Genomic DNA, 15,587 nt, shown 5'->3' with positions numbered 1-15,587 from the left:
AATTAAGCAACATTGCTTGTTCAGAAAACGTTCAGTCCTGAAGATCTAGTTTTTCCCTCAAAGAACTTACCCCATCCCTGTTCACTAACTGAAACTATAAAGGCTAAACAAACTTTTAGAGAGTTTGGCTAAATACTAAAGATTTCAGTTTACAGATTTCTAGCTAAACTGAATGCTCCAAGCATTTGTGCTTGCACTGTGGAATCACAAGATGGATTCCATTCATCTGTACTATTAAAGGACCACTTCCTCTCAAGGGTTGCAAATGAAGGTGACACAGCGAAGGAAAAGAATTGCTGCAAGATCAGCCAGATGACAGACTCCCATTTGGACATGGACTTTCTGGACTCAAGTCACAAACACTAATACCAAGATCTTCGACTTTTGTTTTAGGCACTCAAAATTTCAACAGCTTCCCTTCCCTCTTTCCCTCTCTCTCAACTTTGTTCTTTTGTGTGCGTGCGTACAGGTGAGTATGAGTGCGAGAGACAGACAGAATGAAGCACAGAAGCTGCTGCTATGAATGTTTTATTAACAAACCACACCTTGTTTCATCTTAAAGGATTTTGCTATGGGTTTATTTCTAAGATTAAAACACAGAACAGGCTCAGTGACGCACTTGTACTAAACATCCAAATTAATTTCCCAGTTCATCTGTAACTTCATTCAAAACATCAACACTAGACCTCACAATTAGTCCACCAGAACATTTCAGCAACTACTGATTTACCAAACTATATCCTCATGTCTATCTGTGATGACGTAGTCCCTCATAAAATAACTTGTCTCTTTCATCCTAGGCATTTCACCTGATATGACCTAACTCCACAAACTGCAAATTCATGGAAAACAGGATAGGATGCGTACCAGGTTTAGCCAGCCACCACATCTAGCTAGGTTACACAAAGCACAATTATCTACAGTTTAGCAATGAAATTTGTTCAATATTTCAGAACCATCCTGGAATACAAAGGTGACCCCAGTTTCTTTTCATTGCTGCAAATATCTTTCTTAAGCACCTTTCCAGTTTTGAAAATCTCTTCTTATACCCGTCTCCTATCCTTACCTCTAACGCAAAGCGAGAGATGTTCAAAGACTTCTTTGTCACTGAAATCAAGATGATCCAATCATTTGCCTCAACCATGTCACTGGGTCAAACCTCCTCTAAAAGATCCTCCCCCAAATCTAAACTCTCACATTTCACTAGTTTATCACTTTATATCCTTTTTGAACTTGTGCTGGCCACGAGACACACATCCTCCTCTCTAAACCTTATTCCCAGTAAACTGCTGACAACCTCAGAGTCAGCTTGTTAGTTAATATTATGAACAGTTCTCTCCATTCAAGTGTTGGATCAATCTCTATTAAATTGACTATCACCAATCACCTACCTAGACAAGTTCTTCATTGTGGGGCAAATTTGTGAAAAAGGAAAGAAATTGTGCTAACTGTTGTACGTGGCCTTTGCATAATATGCTGTCAACAACATTCACTTCAAGTGTGGTCTAACCATATTTCTAACTTGATATAATAGCTCTACTTTTCAATTCTTTCCTTCCAGAAATTAAACCCTTTCTTGCATTTAGCATCTCGGTAGTGTTTTTTGCTCCAAGATTTCCATTTCCTGGTAAGCATAGCCTGTGATTTGTGATGTCTTTATCAACCAGCAGCAATAGTTGTGTCACATATCTGTCTGCTCTTGCATTAGGACATAGGCTAGTGAAATGACTAAAGACTTGGAATTGAATGATTATGTCCACAACAGCACAAAGGCAAATTTAAAATAAGTATCTAATCTCCAACCAGAGGAAATGGGCTTTCCCTATTCAAGTTAATGTCTTCTCTCAGAATTTTAAAAGCTATTAAATCTAATAGGTTCTGCTCCAATGGAAAAAGTTTTTTTTTCAACTTCATTCTGTCATAATATGGCTTTTAAGTTCTGTTCATAAAAATAGATAATGACGTGGGGAGGCAGGGTGAGAGGGTGCTTAAAAGGATTTAAATTTCCATAGATGGTAAAACCTTTTCAATATAGCTCAACCTTTGCTGCTGACTCTATTGCAAAAACTGGGTAATTGCTTTTTAGAAACAGAAGCCCGCATTTTAACCTCTCACTTTAGAATCATCCTATTTCTAGCCCACTTTAGTCTGCCACGTCAAGGCCAATTACGGGTATGGTTATCAGAAAATGGAAAACTTGAAGCAAAAACATTACCTAGATGCCAAAGGTAAAAAAAAGATTGACTATCTGGAAATGAACAATGGAAAGCAGTGCGTGCCAACAGTGGTATGCTCAAACCAAAAGAATATTACTGTAAACCTGCAAAACCATTTGTCACTTAGTGTTAATGATTAATGGGAAATTGTGAAAATAGAGGACTATGTTTAAAAAATGCTATCAATCGTAGTCAATTAATGTACATTGAAAACAAAAGTATTAAAGCTTAGTTAAATATCACAACACTTTATATTTTATTCATTTACTGAACAGTGAATGTAGAACATTTTTGGTACCACACCCAATGATCATAATCATACTGCCTCATGCTTTATGTTATCTCTCTAGCGTAATTGTTTCCATCACAATACCTTATTAAAATTGAGTCGCTGCTCCAGTGGATTGAGTGTATTAGCAGTTGCAGCTGCCGTAAGCTGGGCTGTAAGCGCCTGTAGTTGAACTACAAGCCCAGCATCAAGAGCCTGAAGCAGAGAAGGCTGAGGTTTTTGCTGCTGCATCTGAAGACTTTGCACCAACTGCTGGAGCTAGAGATAAATGGACATGATAAAGAAACCATTTGCATTGAAAAGCAATGAATCATTACTACAAATAACCACTTCTCTCCTGTAACATTTGTATATGTATATATAAATAATGACACTACTTGAACTTATATCATTTAAATAGAATGACCACCACAAAAACACCTATAACTTTCCACAATTCCGTACCGTAGCTGTTCACTGTGTGAAGGCATTAAATAACCTTCCTGATAAAAGAGCTGAAATAATTGAAGGAAAGTCAGTCTAAATTATGTTTGTACACTAACAACTTTTTAATAAGCTTTTAGAAAGCAACATTGCCAAACATCTGGCTGCAGGGAACCTGTCTATGCCTCATGCAAGGTAAAAGAAAATGGTGTGGAACATGACTGGGAAAAAATGGAACGATTTCCAAATACGTAATAATTAAACCAAATTTGTCTTCCCCAACCCGAAATGAGCTTTCAGGAAATGAAAAAGGTCAATTTGGTAACAGTCACAAAATTTTGTGATTGCACCGCACTGAGGGGATACTTCTAAGGGAAAACATAAAGAGATGGTGCATTTTGAAAGATATGCACCCAAAGAGCTTATGTCCCCAGATGTTGCCAGATCTACGGCAACTTTAGCTTCAGATTTCCAACATTTGCTCCATCTTGTATTTTATTTTCAAAATAGCTAATCAAGCATTGCCAGTGAGGACGTTATAAAATATTTTAAACCATTTATATTGTTAGAGTTTTAGCCATCTTGATATTATCTGGATAAAATTCCTCTATCCAGGCAAGAAACAAAAATAAGCAAACCTATTTTTTCTAAATTAAATTACCATTAAAACCAAACACTCAGCATGATCTGTTGCTTGGATCCTTCCATCTTGACACATTTCCAAAATGGAAAGTAGTTTCACTACTGGGGCCAAAACATAACTACATGTGACCATAATCAGACTTCCAAGACTCAGGCGTTCTCGACACACATGTACCAATATTAACATATATTCGTACATTAAGGTATGCTTCATTGAGAAGCAGGGTTCTTGATCAAACATGTTATGTGGAATTTAAACTCAGATCCTCTGGTCCAGACATGGGAATACTACCACTGTCACACAGGAGCCTCAAAAGGTCTGCAACTGTTATCAACAATTATCACACACGCACATTAAAAAGTGGCAAAGAGTAGCACACCTGTTGACCCTGGGGACTCTGCAGAAGCTGTGCAACAGCAGCAATCGTGTCTGTGTTTGACAGCTGAGAGATGGAGGCCCACGCATCAGGTAAGTTTTGCATGACATTAGCTGGAGTAGCAGGGGTGGCTGGAGTTCCTGGAAAATAAAACATTCGCACATATGCAAATTGCAATTGTCGATATTTACAGTTCTGATAAAGGCCAACTTTTGCATGAAATGCATTAGCTGATTTCTTACACAAAATGAACCACGAACCACTGCACAAATAATTAATAATCAGTATATTTTATCAATATGGTTTCTCCTAAAACACATGGAACTCTAAAAATGCATTTAATAAGGCCTGAGTTTTGAAGTGAGGAATAGCATTTCTTAATTAACCTAACTGAAGAAAGGTTTGTGGAAGCAACAAAATCAGATGTTCAAAAATGCAGGAACTGAGTTTGTGAATAGCAGGAAACACTTGAACTAACAACTTCAAAATACTCGATTAGATACCCCATTAAAAGGGCCTACTGAGACACGGAATGCTTGAGAAAAATCACACAACATATCTTAATTACAACTTAATACTTATTTCTGTGTATTTGGCAATGAAGTATATGTTCAAGATCAATTTCTCTTTTTCCAACATTAGTCTTTAACCAATACTTTACCAAATTAAACTAAATAAAATTTTACAGGAACTGCATATGTAAAGTTCACACTTTTGGAATAAACTTAATCAAACTTGCACTTTAAATGGCATTCCTGATTTGTGCATTGATTATATTCACGCTGACCAGTAATCCCTGCTGAACTTAAGTCTTAAAACATAAATGCATGCACCTATTTAACAAGAAATAAACTACTTCTTTAGTATCTATCAATTTGTACTAACCAATGCTCATTGGCAGTCAACATCCAAGATGCCACAAAGCACAAGCAGATAATCATGATTAGTAATTGACTAAGAGACACACGGATGGGAGAATTGGAAAAATTTCCTTACTTCTCAAAAGTGCCATAGGATACTTTCAGTCAACTTAAAGGGGCAAGTAGGACTCTGCTTCCAACAGCTCACCTGAAAGACTCCGCAGCACATTTAATATGACACTGAACCATCAGCCTAGGTTAAGCATGTAAATTTCTGGAGTGGAGTCTCAATCAATGAGCTCATGGCTGAAGTGAAAATGTCACATTGAGAAAACGTTGTGTCGAACTTACAGCACAGAAGTAGTCTGTTGTTATGAAGGAGTATGTCATTTTGTACTTCAATTCTATTTTATCCGATCAGTCACTGAAATCATAGTTGATCCACATCTTAACTCCATCTGTCAACCTTGGTGCTTTAACCCAACATCCTTGCTTAACAACAATTTTTCAGGCTCAGGTTCAAGAATTTCAACTGAAGTAGCCTCAACTGCTGATTAAGGAATAAGTGTTCCAGATTTCCTCTACACTTCAGATGGACTCTCGTGCTGCTCTCGGGAAAGGGAAGCAAAGTTGGTGTGGGATGTTACTGTGCAAGGAACCAAACATTACCTTCCCAATGAAGTGATGAAAGTTCCAAACTGTAAAGACTGGTCAAGTTTTCCCAATAGCAAGTGTCACTAAGTCCTTTGTCTGTATTTGTGTAGCATGCATGCCTGTTGAAAGACCAGCTTGGCAGAATTAAGCTCCCCACATCAGTTAAGTTCTTCGTAATTCACATCCCCGACTGCACACACCAAGCAAATTACCTTACAGACTAAACTTTGAAGTCAATTGTATGGAGAGTTTGGATGTGCCATGTCATGATGGAGACTGGGTTGCAATAGTCAAAGTTATTCAGGACATGGAGAATGATTGAAGAAAGGCAATGAGAGATAATGGGCAAGACAAGGTGGCCAATCATGGGTGAAAAGCCTGCCCACCTGGTCAAGGATAATAGACTAAACATTCAATGATGGAAGGGCCAAAACGTTCAGCTACAGCCATCCATTCTCAGTCTTGGTTTAAACGAATGCTTATCCAGTAGTCCTTTAAATATGACACTGGAACCTTAAGGTTAATGGTGGAGGTGAAAACCAACTGTCTGTTCCCACCATGATTCACCTTGAGGCAGGAGTGATCGTCACTTTTATGGACTCTACTTTAATTGTGATCTGCCAACATTTATGAATGCCTTTTTCTAATTTTAAGGCTGGGCACTTCTTTTCCCAATCTGGTCTGGAACGTTTCAGCAGAGTAAATAATTTCTATTGAAACTATCAATCCTTTATTCATCTTATGCATGCCAAACAACTAAGAGGCCAGATGTTTTGATTACCATTCATCAATGGCAGTCACCTTTAAATTTACCCACAAATCTGCCTGCACTTTTTACAGCCAAGAAACCATGTCTTGAATGGGCTAATAAGATAACCAAGGAGACATCCACTCAGTGCAGGAGTAACAATACAGTCCAAGACATTTTTTTTAAACAAAACTTGTTGTTTTATTTCATGAGTTAAATAATAAATGTGTAAGGTAAGTGAGGGATATAATGTCAGGTTATTGGGTGCCAGAATCAGGCAGGTCCTGTCTGTTTTGAAGCGGGGAGGGGGTGGCTCAGCTACTTGCCCAGGGGTTACAGACTTATTATCCACCAACTTTTCTTGGATAACTATTACATTTCTATTACCTAAAGACTCCAACTCTAAGGGGACTTTTTGGAGGGTTCCACACAGAATATAGAATCTCTATAGCGTGGAAGCAGGCCATTCATCCACATCAACCTTCCCAAGAGCATCGCCACCAACCACACCCCACCCTCATCCTGTAATCTTTCATTCCCCATGGCTAATGCACCTAGCCCATACATCCCTGGACACTATGGGTACTGAAGTATTGCCAGTTCATCTTTGGACTGTGGGAGGAAACCAGAGCACCTGGAGAAAACACAAGCAGACACAGGGAGATTGTGCAAACTCCACACACACACGATCCCTGGTGCTGTGAGGCAGCAGTACTGACCACTGAGCCATCTGTCAGTACCAGCAAAATAGCCCATTGGGCCTTCCGATTTCAGGGTTTGCTGAAGGGATCAACTGCATTAGGAAACCCACATGGTTCCGATATGCAACTCCAACCTGCACACCATCAATCAAGTTACTGCTTTGTATACGTCAAGTCTGAAGAAACTGTGTAGAGTATACCTTTTTAAGAAGTGATAGAAGCCCTAATACATATCAAGATTCACATATTCACAATAAAATTTTGGCATAGTCACACTATAACGTACTACAGGTAAAATGCATGGAGTATATGCTAAAAACAAATAAATGTTCATTCTCTTTGTCAATAATCACTTGGCAAACATTTATTTGCTCAATCTATTTATACAGCCTTTCATTCAGAGAAATTTTCATAAACACTTGACCAAGCAGAATAATAAAAAAAAGTTAAATTATCTTGCGAAGACTTAACTTGTGTAAAATAAGGGAACAATTGAGCAGAATTCAAATTAAATTTAGAAGAGGAAAGGATCTTGAAGGGTCAAAGACTCCCAGACTAGAAAAAGGAAACACTTAGTGGTGTAAAAAGACAGGAATTCCAACACATTGGCTCAAGAATACGAAATCATCAAAAATGAGATGAGTAGATTACAGTGTAGAAGAAATGGAAGTGAATCCCAAAGGTTAGAACTGCTATAATAAAGCAATAAGATTAAATTAAAATGAGATGGTTTTGGAAATAATAAAATTCAGCTCAACAATAAGAAAATTATAGGAAAAAGAATGTTGCAGCAATTTGAAACAGAGATGAGAAACCTAAATGGACTCCAAAAAAGGATGGTGGAGCTGATAGTGTAGAGTCCTTAAAATACTCAGGGATGGAAAGGGAAAGTGAAATGCAGTGGAAGTAGTTATTAGAGAAATAGGAATTACATATTTACATCATTTAGAGTGCTAAGAATGGAAATAAAGAGCAAAAGTGTACAGAAGAATGATGTTGAACTATTGGTTAGATAATCTCCAGAAAGGGAAAATCTTTCAAAATATTTGCAAAACACAGAATAGTTAAGTCAATTGGTCTGATAGCACATAAGTAGATTATTGAAGATCGTTCGTTCTTAACCACAATGTTCTAATCCTTAGATATGCATACGGTAACAATGGGTGGAATGTAAATCAAGATAAACAAGAAATCAACATTAATGTCTGTGAACTTAGGAGAGAAGAGTAACCAGGCAATAATAAACTGGGTATACTAAATAAAGTTGGGTGGGGAGGTACTTTAACAGCATGGACAGAAAGGAGGTTGATCAACAGAAACCAGACGCTTATGACATCTCTTAACATTCTTTTTAAAAGGGTGGTGCAATGTGGCTGAAGACAACAGGGAAATGTTTAAAGATGGAAAATGACCACAAGAGATCAAAACTGGGTACACAGCTTGAGGCAATATTCGAGGTTCAGATTCCTGCAAAAGACAAGAAATGGGCAGCATCTCAATCACTAAAAGGAACAGGACGTTGAAGATATCAAAACAAGAAGCTTAGCTCGCAAAATGTGACTGCAATTTGGAAAATGCTTAATAATCTCACCAGACTTGTTAGGCTAAGAATCCTCAAATATTTGCTCACTATACTTGTACCACCACAGGTGACATTCCCCTTCTGCATTATTTTGTTCCAGAACACTAAATGCATCACTTCAATTCACCTACATCTTGCACACAACAGTAACACAAAGTAAAATCAACACACACACAAATCAAAAGCAATGTAAAGCCAGAAGTTGCCTCCACACTCTCCTTAAGCATGGATGACCTGTTTAAAATTATAAGCAAAAGACTTTTTAGGCAGCAGTGACATGGTGAAGGTTAAGTGGCATGGCTGGAGCCAATGACACAAAGGGATATTTTCATATGATATCAGTTTTTATCCTAATTTTATCAATATTGCATGCCAAACTGGTTACCTATTTCAGTTCTTCCTGCCTCTTGATTCACATCAAAAGTAAATTATATCCACGTTTCATTTCACTTGCTCACAATGTCAAGATACCTGTGACCTAAAGACGCAACATCACTTAACACGTGCAGATGAGGTTCTTTTTTGATTATATGTTTTACTGAGCTCGGTCTCTTGATTAAATTTTTAAAATATAAAACACAGGTACAGGTGCACAATCCTTTATCCGAAATGCTTGGGACCAGCTGGTTTTTGGAATTCAGAATTTTTTGAATTTCAGAATAAGTGACAGTTTGATGGCGACATTTTTAAAAATCTTACCGAAGAAGTAGATTCACTCAGTAAAACAGGCCTTGACAGAGAATTGAGGCCTGCCGGTGCTGGGCCACACTCCCACAAGTCGCATCTGAGCGACACACATCAAGTAGGTGTCGACTTGGGTTAACGGTTTGCATGCCAAACAGCTTTGTTAATGAGAAAAAAACTTCACAAAAAAACCTTCAGACTTTGGAGCTTTTCGGATTTCAGAATTTCAGATAAAGGATTGTCTACCTGTACTAAGTTAGCCTGGAGACAGTTTTTTAGAGCAGCAAGATGGTGCTATTTTCTGGGTTTGCAGATTGTTAAGGAGCAAAGATAGCCTTTCGTAGAGTGATGTGCTCATCCTGTCAGATGTGGGAGATAAGGGAGAGTTTCCATGTTACTGATGATTATGACTGCAGGAAGTGTCTTTGATTGTGAATCCTATCAGATCACATGGATCAGTTAGAGCAGTGGTTAGGGGCAATGAGGAATTTACAGAAGCTAGGAGGTATGACGAATGGCAGTTATTGGAAGGGAGAAAAACCACACACGATCAAATAGATGAATTACCTCCAGGAGAGATACAGCAGGAATCTCCTGTGGCTATCCCCATTTTAAAACAAGTTTTGGAAAATGCCAACATTCTGTCATCGAGACTGGCTCTAATGTAACAAGAGGTATGTCAAATTCCAAGCTATCGATTGTGATAGGGGATTCTCTGGTCAGAGGCGCACACAGATGTTTTTGCAACCAGCAGATATAAATCAGATGGTGTAATACTTCCTTGATGCCAGGATCAAGGATATCTCAGAGAGAGAGTGCAGAATATTCCCAAACAGGAGAGGAACCAGCAAGAGGTTGTTGTGCACACTGGAACGAAAATATTGGAAAGTAAAAGGATGAGACTTTGAAGGGAGAAGATAGGAATTTAGGCAGGAATTTAAAAAGGAGCTTCGACAGTAGTAATACCTGCATGACTTCCAGTACTACGAACTAGTGAGGGTAGCAAAAACAGTATAGAGCAGATGAATGCGTGGCTGAGGAGTTGGCGCAGGAGAGAAGGGTGCATGCTTTTGGATCACTGGAATCTCTTTTGGGGTAGAAGTGACCTGTATAAAGGAGGATGGATTGCATCTGATTTGGAAGGAGAACAAGATACTGGCCGGGAGATTTGCTAGAGCTGCTCAGGAGGATTTAATCCAGTATGAAAGATAGTGAGGAAACAGGTCAGCCTGAGACTGGTACAGTTAGGAAAAACAGCAAGTCAAACAGAGGGGGGGTAAAAAAGAACAAAGTAGATTAATTAAACTACATTTATTTCAATACAAGAGAGCGAACAGGGAAGGCAAATGAATTCTGCATAGTCAAGAACATGGAACTAGAATATCATAGCAATTACAGAGATGTGGCTCAGGGATGTTTTGGGCTGGCAGCTTGATGTTCCAGAATACAAATGCTGCAGGAGGATTGGGGCGGGGTGGTTGTTGATAAGAGATAAAATTGCAGCTGTACTTAGGGAAGGTACTCCTGGGAATATGTTCAGGGATGTTATTTGGGTGAAACTGAGAAATAAGAAAGTGATGATCACCTTATTGGGATTGTGCTAAAGATGTTCCAATAGTCAGCGGCAAATAGAGTAAAACATTTGTGATCCCCAGCATCTGCAGTCCTCACTTTCTCCTAAGAAATTTGAGAGGAGATCTCGGTTATCTGTAACTGGGTAGTTATGGTAAGGGCTTTTAACATTCCAAACATCGACTGGTACTACCATAGTGTTTGGGGTTAAATAGAGAGACATTTATCAGGTGTGCCCAAGAACATTTTTTATTACTTTTAAAAGAGTGATGGAAAAGGATAGACCTAATCTGAAAGTTAAAGTTCTAAATTGGACAAAGGCCAATTTTGACAGTCTTAGGCAAGAACTTTCAAAAGTTGATTGGGGGCAGCTGTTCGCAGGGAAAGGGATGACTGGAAAATTGGAAGCCTTCAAAAATGACGGAGTGTTCAGGGACAGTATGTTTCTGTTAGGGTGAAAGGCAAGTATGACAAGTGTAGGGAATGCTGAATGACTACAGAAACTGAGGTTTTAATCAAGCATGTGTCAGGTATCGATAGTAGAGATCAAATGAATCCTCAGAAGTGTATAAAAGCAGGAGCAGCATACTGGAGGGAAATCAGGAGGACAAAAATGGGACATGAGATAGCTTTGAAAAACAGGGTTAAGGAGAAAGGGATTTTATAAATTCATTAAAGACAAAAGGGTAACTAGGGAGAGAATAGGGCTCCTCAAAAGATCAGCAAGGTACCCTGTGTGAAATACAGGAGATGGGGAGATACTAAATGAGTATTTTCATCATAGAACCCCTACAGTAGAAACAGGGAAACAATGGAAACAGGCCTTTTGGCCCAACAACTCCACACCAACCCAGATCCATTCCCCTTTCCCATTACTCTACATTTCCCCAGATTAATTCACCTAATCTACACATCCCTGAACACAATGGGCAATTTAGCATGGCCAATTCACCTAACCTACACATCTTTGGACTGGGGAAGGAAACCGGAGCACCGATAGAAACCCACGCAGACATGGGAGATTGTGCAAACGTCACACAGACAATTGCTTGAGGCTGGAATCGAAGCTGGGTCCCTGGCGCTGTGAGGTAGCAGTGCTGACTAGTGAGCCATTGTGCCGCCCTGCATCAGTGTTTACGGTGGAGAAGGACATGGAAAACAGAGAATATGGGGAAATTGATGGTGACATCCTGAAAAATGTCCATATTACAGAAGAGGTGGTGCTGCATGTCTTGAAATGCAAAAAGATGGATAAAACCCCAGAACCTGATCAGGTGTATCTTAAAAGTCACTGGAAAGCTAGAAAAGTGAGCCGAGCCCCTTGCTGAGATATTTATAACATCGATAGTCAGAGGTGAAGTGCCGGAAGATTGGACGTTGGCTAATATGGTGGCAGTCTTTAAGAAAGGTGATAAGGAAAAAAAAAATCAGGGAACGATAGACCCGTTAGTCTGATATCACTTGTGGGCAGGTTGTCTGAGGGAATCCTGAGGGGACAGGATTTACATGTATTTGGATTAGTGACGTCAACATGACTTGGTGCGTGGGAAATCATGTCTTACTAACTTGATTCGTTTTTTGAAGTAGTATCGAAGAGGATTGATGAGGGCAGAACAGTGGATGTGATCGATGCGGACTTCAGTAAGGCATTCGATAAGGTTCCTCATGATAGGTTGGTTAGCAAGGTTAGGTCACTAGGCATTTGGATACAGAACAGGTTCGAAGGTAGAAGACGGAGGGTGGTGATACATGGCATTTCAGTCCAGAGGCCTGTGACCAATGGTATGCCAGAAGGATCGGTGCTGGGACCACTACTTTTCGTCATTTACATAAATGATTTGGATATGAACATTGGAGGTATAGATAGTAAGTTTGCAGATGACACCAAAATTGGAGATGCAGTGGACAGCAAAGAAGGTTACCTCTACGTACAAAGGAATCTTGATCAGATGGACCAGTTGGCCGAGAAGTGGCAAGTAGAGTTAATTTAGACAAATGCGAGGCACTGCATTTATTATTTATTGCAGAAATAATCAACTGTTCAATCAAGTACATTTGATATGCCATATTATTATTCCTAAGATTTGATAAAAAATTTCTGATCTGATTTCATTCTCGGCCTTCACAACCCATTCACACATGATTGCCACCAAAGCTGGTATGTTTCGCCATTTGATCAATCATTCCATTTTTTTTTTCATGCTATCCTTGAAGGACTCATTTGGAGAGAAATCCCATGGTTGAACAAAGCTGAATAGACAGTGGAACTTCCATTTCAGCACTGAATGTTGGCAATATCATAATGGACAAGATGTGATCCGAACAAGGTCTAGTTGTAAATGAGAAGCAGGAATTAGCCCCTCACATACACTCTCCATTCAACAAGATCTTGGTTAACCTGACTGCTCCACATTTATGAGTATATGCTATATGTATATGTTAGTCAAAAGTATAATTACCTCAACCTTCGAAGTATTGAACAAAGCTACCTCTGCCATGCTCTGCGGAACAGTGCTCCAGACACGTACAATGTTCTCAGAGGATTCTTTTTCTGTCTTCAGTGAAGAAGCACAATTTTTCAATCATCTCCTTGCATTCTAAACTCTCCCACAAGGCAAAACATCCTTTTTGTACCCACCTTATCAAGTTCTCTCAGGATCTTGCACTGTTCATTAAGATCACCTGCTATTCTTCTAATTTCTGATGGATATAGGCCCCGACGACTTAATCTTTCATCATAAAATAACCTCAACTTTCCAGGTGTCAGCTGAGTGAACCTTCTTTGAATTGGAAAATAGAATCACCACAGAACCCCTACAGTGTGGGAAGTCCACACTGACCCTATGAAGAGTACCCCACCCGACCCATTCTCCTACCCTATTACTCTACATTTACCCCTGACTAACCCATACATCCCTGAACACAATGAGCAATTAAGCATGGCCAATTCACCTAACCTGCACATCTTTCAACTGTGGGAGGAAATTGAAGCACCCAGAGGTAACCCACGTAGACACGGGGAGAACTGGGAAACTCCACACCGATAGTCGCCAGAGGCTGGAATCAAACCTGAATCCCTGGCACTGTGAGGCAGCAGCACTAATCACTGAGCCACCATGCCATGATAGTGCATTTACATTTACTCCTAAACAAGCAAGCCAAAACTATAGATCATCCAGATATGCCCTCACAAGTACTCTATATAATTACAATTAAACTGCCTACACGTGTATTCAATTCCACTTGCAATAAGCAGTATTCCATTCGACTTCTTAATCACTTGCTGTACCTGCATGCCAACTTTTAGTGGTGCGTACATCTGGATACCCTAATCCCCCTGCACCTCAGAGCTCTGCAATTAGCCCACATTTAAATAATATTCTTTCTATTCTTCCTTTCAAAGTGATCAAACATACATTTACTTTCATTATATTCCTTTTGCCAATTTTCTGTCCACTCACTTAACCATCCCTTTGCAGATTTCGTATGACTTCTTCTCAACTTACCTTCTGACCTATTAATGCATCTTCAGCAATTTTGCAATCATATGTACAAATAATTCTTTTATCCAAATCATTAACGTAGAATGTAAATAGTTAAGACCCAGCATAGATCTCAGTGGTACTCAAATGTGTCAATCTGAAAATTATTCATTTATGCCAACTTTGTTTTCCTGTCAACTAACTAAATTTCTAGGCGAAAGTGAGGACTGCAGATGCTGGAGATCAGAGTTAAGATTAGAGTGGTGCTGGAAAAGCAGAGAGGTCAGGCAGCATCCTGCTCCTCCTTTTCCAGCACCACTCTAATCTTAAAATGTCTATCCATGTCTATCCATTTGGACGGCACGGTGGCACAGTGGTTAGCACTGCTGCCTCACAGCGCCAGAGACTCTGGTTCAATTCCCGCCTCAGGCGACTGACTGTGTGGAGTTTGCACGTTCTCCCAGTGTCTGCGTGGGTTTCCTCCGGGTGCTCCGGTTTCCTCCCACAGTCCAAAGATGTGCAGGTCAGGTGAATTGGCCATGCTAAGTTGCCCATAGTGTTAGGTAAGGGGTAGATGTAGGGGTATGGGTGGGTTGCGCTTCGGCGGGGCGGTGTGGACTTGTTGGGCCGAAGGGCCTGTTTCCACACTGTAAGTAATCTAATCTAATCTAACCTAATCAATGTAATTATGTTATCTCTTACACCATGAGCTCTAATTTTCTTTCCTGTGGTTTCTTATCAAATGCTTTCTAGAAATGCAGCTCATCCAGATTCTCTTTACCAACATTGCCTGTCAGAAGACAGAAAATTATAGGGCGGTCAGCCAGACCATGGCCATTGATAAGATTTTGACAGTCCATTATTAAGGATGAGATTGTGTAGTGCTTGGAAATGCATGGTAAAATAGGGCTGAGTCAGCAAGGATTTGTCAATGGGAGATCATGCCTGACAAACCGGTTAAAATTCTTCGAGGAGGTAATGAGCAAGTTAGACAAAGGAGAACCAGTGAACGCACTCATTTTGGATTTCCACAAGGCCTTTGACAATGCGTCACACAGGAGGCTGCTAAATAAGATCAAAGCCAAGGTAGGGGCCAAGGTAGTAGTATGGATAGAAGATTGGCTGACTGGTAGAAGGCACAAAATGTAATAAAAGGGTCTTTTTCAGGACCGCAGCCAGTGAAAAGCAGAGTTCCATTGGGTTAGTGTTGGACCACAACTATTCACATTATACATTAATGATCTGGATGAAGGAACCAAAGGCATTGTTGCTAAGTTACAGATGTCAGAAAGATAGGAGGAGAGACTGGTAGCGTTAAGGAGGTAGGAAGGGCTGCACAAAGAATTGGGGCAGGCTA

General features: G+C 39.7%; 1 protein-coding gene across 4 annotated transcripts in view; it reads right to left on the bottom strand.

Moving 5' to 3' along the window:
• Window positions 1–15,587, bottom strand: part of tiam2a (TIAM Rac1 associated GEF 2a) — a 289,699-nt gene that overhangs the window by 187,946 nt on the left and 86,166 nt on the right. For all 4 annotated transcript variants that reach the window (XR_011961891.1, XR_011961892.1, XM_072581040.1 and 1 more), the window contains 2 exons: window positions 3,951–4,087; window positions 2,590–2,763 (listed from right to left, as the gene is read on the bottom strand). Coding sequence is in view for 2 of the 4 variants with exons in the window: in XM_072581040.1 (XP_072437141.1) it covers window positions 2,590–2,763; window positions 3,951–4,087 (311 nt within the window). In the remaining 2 variants the exon portion in view is untranslated. The remainder of the gene's footprint in view (window positions 1–2,589; window positions 2,764–3,950; window positions 4,088–15,587) is intronic.

The sequence above is a fragment of the Chiloscyllium punctatum genome, chromosome 11 (genome assembly GCF_047496795.1).
Source record: "Chiloscyllium punctatum isolate Juve2018m chromosome 11, sChiPun1.3, whole genome shotgun sequence".
In the NCBI taxonomy this organism is placed as follows: Eukaryota; Metazoa; Chordata; class Chondrichthyes; order Orectolobiformes; family Hemiscylliidae; genus Chiloscyllium; species Chiloscyllium punctatum.
This window is presented reverse-complemented; position numbering and strand designations above follow the sequence as displayed.